The sequence below is a fragment of the Clupea harengus genome, chromosome 13 (assembly GCF_900700415.2).
Source record: "Clupea harengus chromosome 13, Ch_v2.0.2, whole genome shotgun sequence".
In the NCBI taxonomy this organism is placed as follows: domain Eukaryota; kingdom Metazoa; phylum Chordata; class Actinopteri; order Clupeiformes; family Clupeidae; genus Clupea; species Clupea harengus.
The window spans coordinates 3,234,759-3,239,414 of record NC_045164.1 but is presented as its reverse complement, the minus strand read 5'-3'; the positions used below and the strand labels follow the sequence as shown (position 1 = coordinate 3,239,414).

Below are 4,656 nucleotides of genomic sequence, written 5' to 3'. Positions count from 1 at the left end.
TATTTTTTAAAGTACAGAATAAAAACAAATGAATACATGAATTGTAGTAATTTAAAATGTGTGTGTTTGGACACCTTATACATAATAATGTCAGAATTAAGACCATAGTTTTGACTGACCATGGCAGGTCTCTGTGGAGAAATACGGGTCTACTTACTGAGATGCATTAACAAGCAAATCTCCTTCAGCAAGCTAGTGGTTTGGGGGCTGCATAGAAGGTTTCTGGACAACAGAATTTTGATGAAATTAGATCAATCAGAAGCAATCATGGCTTACTATTTAATCCCGCCCCCACACCTCAAGCCTGTGTTATGTTCACACACACTACATTGCACACTGCACATTGCAAATCCACTTTTGCACTCCTGCCCTGCTTTTTGTATTGTAGTACTTATTGTGTTTGTGTAGTACTTACTGTGTTTTTATGTTTCATGTTATGTGTAGTACTTATTGTGTTTGTATGTTTTTATGTTCACTGTATGCACCTATGCACCAGAACAAATTCCAGGTAGGTGTAAACCTACTTGGCAATAAATACTATTCTGATTCTGATTCTGATTCTGATATATTGCACAGTTCATAAATAATGGTGACCAACTCAAAGAATGTTGTTCACAAATATTTTTCGTAGGCTACAACATTTCTATTACCTAAAACCACTAATGTATAAAGTAGGCCTACTTGTCTCTACAACAGCATTTGCAAACAGAGTCAAACTCATTACATGGGATCATGATTTTTAATGCAAAGGCAGTTCAATAATCTGTATTTTTATCTCACTTACTATGACCATTAATGACTCAGATTTACTGATAAACAGCTTGTCTTTTCCTGGAATCCAGAAGTCTCTGTACCGACACATTTGCCACCAATATTTAGCCCACTGTCACTGCAGCTGTGTACACTGGGGGCGATCAAGTAGCAAAGATTCTGTAGGCAAGCTGTATGCAAATATGCTCGTCCATGTAGCCTATCAGATACATCTTGAAGTTGTGTAACCCTAGTATTAAACCAGTCTGCCATAACAGGGCGAAAATATTTGCATTCCGATTTAGGTAAGACACCGGAGGCCATTTGTTGGGCTTCAAAAACCATTTTGGCCAATCAATAGAAATAAATACTCACACATATCTAGGAGTCTGCTTATGCATGCACGCACACACACACACACACACGCGGGAAGGCGTTTTTTTAGATTTTGCACGGGCAAAGCTTTTGCATGGCATGTTAAAACATATTAAAATAAATGTAATTTTGTATTTCTGAGACGCGGTTTAGATTGACGTTGCTGATGGTTAAAAAAACACCAAGTCACTAGCTCCTCCCATTTTGTGATGTAGTGATAAGACGGAACCTCCTTAATTACTAATTTCTGCATCCCACTCCGAGCTCCCCTCTGTCCTACGAGTTCCTTCATGCATGGAATGCCCTGATCATATCGTCTCTGATCTTTTACCTTTAAACCACAAAATCGGGGGTTTGTTGTGATTGCGCGGCATGGGAGATCAGAAGGAGCCGACGATGGTCCACAGATCCACTTCGTTTAGTATTAAGAGCCTGCTGCTGCCTTCGAAAAGTGACAAACTGGACCCTGACATCTCAGAGAAAACCCCTCTTCCGTCGGGGTCAGACTCAGAAAAATCCCTGGAACCAGCCGAAATGGAGTCTACACCGTTAGAGCAGGAAAAACCTAAAGAGGAGGACAGCCAAACTCAGCGCACTACCGAAACCGGCAAGAATGGAAAATATGACAAGCCGCCATTCAGCTACAACGCTCTGATAATGATGGCCATTAGGCAGAGTCCCGAAAAACGGCTTACTCTAAACGGAATCTACGAGTTCATCATGAAAAACTTTCCCTATTACCGGGAGCACAAGCAAGGCTGGCAAAACTCTATTCGCCACAATCTGAGTCTAAACAAGTGTTTCGTTAAAGTGCCAAGGCATTACGATGACCCGGGAAAGGGGAACTACTGGATGTTAGATCCCTCAAGTGATGATGTATTCATTGGTGGAACCACAGGGAAACTTCGGCGGCGGTCGGCTACCTCCAGGGGTAAACTTGCGATGAAGAGAGGACTTCGTTTTGCGCCTCTCGGTTTGGGAATAAATGACAGAGCAAGCAATCCTCTATATTGGCAAATATCTCCATTTCTATCTTTGCACCACCCACACTATAACGGATCATCTCCTGGGTTTCTGAACCAAGGGCACGCGTATGGCTCCTTACTCCCTGGAGTTGACCAGCTAGGTAACGGGGACCTATCACGTCCAATTCTCGGAGGTTCCTCTGGACCGCTGGGTATAGCAAATAGCTATGGTATGAACACATCTCCTGTTGGTTTACTGTCAGGACAGAGCGGTTACTTCGTCTCGGGGAGTCAGCATCCACAGTCACTCCAACAGAGCGCGGCTGGGTTCGGGGTACCCACCTGCTCCCCACCGACCCTGCTCTCGGAGTCGCTCAGAACATCTTTACCGTCTTTTACCACGGGCGTTTCAAGCGGATTCCCGGGCGTTTTGTCCCACCAGAAAAGAGTGGGCCCCAGCTCTTTTTTGAACTGATCCAAATGTGATCACAGGATATGTAATAAGGGATGTGTAAAAAAGACGACATTGACTTATAATAATGGCATATCCTGTGTAAAAAAAGACACAATATAGATGTGCGGGTTAAATTATTGGTTATATGGCCATATTAGTGCTTCCTGGAGTGTGTGCGACATTTGGTCACAGGCTATTTGAAGGGACAAAGTTTGTTACCTTTAGGTTATAAACTGAATCTAGGCTTGCCAAAGGTAACGATATATCTTATATTTATATATCTTGTGTAAACAACTTCATTGCTTTGGATAGGTCGGTTAATTTATGTTTTATATTTATTTCGAAATGTATTTAAATCCTATTGTCTTTACCTCCATCAGTATTGAGCTACCCAGAGCGATATTTAAATTATTTATGTAAATATGAATTATTGCTTTCCGTTCTTCTCGTGGAAAAGCGCCTTAAACAAATCAGGGTTACAAACACGAAGAGAGAGTCATCTGAATCTTCTCAGGTTCTTCTAGGTTCAGCCTACTGTAATTACGTAATGTGGGCTACTGCTGTATTCTTGTACATAATCAGTGTTATAATCTATGAACCATTTTAGACAGAAGACTGAGTTTATACTTCAATTTATTTCCGTTTTCTTTGTGTGTCAGACTGAGAGATCCTAGCGCCGTCTGGTTCGTTATGCGCATGTACATGCAATGTCACCCGGCTGCATGACATTGGGTAGCATGTAGCATGTCATACAGAAGATCATCTATTCATTCCGTTAACTGCGATGAGAATCATTGTATTTGTCGTGTTCAGCAGTGCCATGTGGGTTACTGTTTTAATAATGTTTCTTTCGGTGGTCCAGAATTTCACAGATGGAACTCAAAGAAAAAATCAAACCCGGACACTGAATTGCCCCAAAGCTGAAATTTATTTTTTAATGATTTTTAAAAATACAACTTGTCCTCCCACAGCACTTATTTCATTAAAAATCCCCACTAGAAATGTTTCCACATGTTACAATTACATTAAATGAAAATACAGTGTATGCTACTAGTGTATCACATGCACGAGTTTCACAAAAAAAAAAAAAAAAAACATGAGATGTTACATGTATAATTTCGTATATAAGTTGTCATTGTTTATTTCTCGATAGTGCATTTTTTATGTCGGGATTTTATATGCAAACTCTTTCTAAGTTTTGCACTTTCAGTGGGGCAAGATTTCTCATTGTATGAAGTTTGTAATTGTGTTTTGTTGCTGAAACTAATTTGTTTAAAGTATAAGGTATTAAACATTAAAATTATTGCTTTGTCAAGAAAAGAAAAATACGTTATTTGTTTTATGTTGTTAAAGGAAAAATATAGAATTAGTTTTACCATGTAGTCTATTCCATGTGCATTCAAGAGCCATTCATGAATCATTTGTAGGGTTTTTGAAAATAAATGATATCGCTTAAACCTTAAAGCTAGTTGATAACAGACACGTAGCCTATTTATTTTGATAACATCAACAGTTTCACTATCGCCTGCTTATACCTTACTCGGGCAAAACAATAACTAATGAGTCATCACTCACGCTTTTGGACAATTATTTAGATTTGTATATGAACCTTTGAGGCACAAAAATATTGTGCTATGAATGAGAAACCTTATCAAACGTGTTGTTGGTCGCCGAGGTTAAATGACAAAGCCCGCTCTTTCTCAATTACTCCCAAAATTAGTTGTTTTAGTAAATTCAGTAAAAAGAATAATTCTATCTGGTAGCATATGTCTAATAAAGTGGTGTTATGCCTGATCCTAGGCCTAAAGGCCTATCATATTCTACCTTAGGTCGGCCTTTGGCGACTTCTCGCTGCGAACAGTGTCTCTGTTACGGTGATATCACATCAGTCATTAAATAGACTAATATGTAAGGTCTTATTATATTTTTAATCATGACATGCCAATCGGTCAGGGCTGTGACAAAAGCAGCAATCGAGTTATATTTGCCATAGCCCTATCGTTCAGTAAGAGACAAACGATGTAAAGCACAGTCCAAGATAGGCCAAGTTGGTGCAAGCTGTCGACTATTACCATGGTGCCGCAGGTCTGTTGGCTGTTTTGCAGACACAGA

The 4,656-nt window shown here is 39.8% G+C and overlaps 1 protein-coding gene across 1 annotated transcript; it reads left to right on the top strand.

The window, feature by feature from the left end:
* Positions 1-1,058: 1,058 nt before the first annotated feature.
* LOC105890912 (forkhead box protein G1-like) lies at positions 1,059-3,870 on the top strand. The gene has a single exon (XM_012817007.2). It carries the CDS (start codon positions 1,498-1,500, stop codon positions 2,563-2,565), a length of 1,068 nt encoding a protein of 355 aa, XP_012672461.1. The 5' UTR covers positions 1,059-1,497; the 3' UTR covers positions 2,566-3,870.
* Positions 3,871-4,656: the final 786 nt, after the last annotated feature.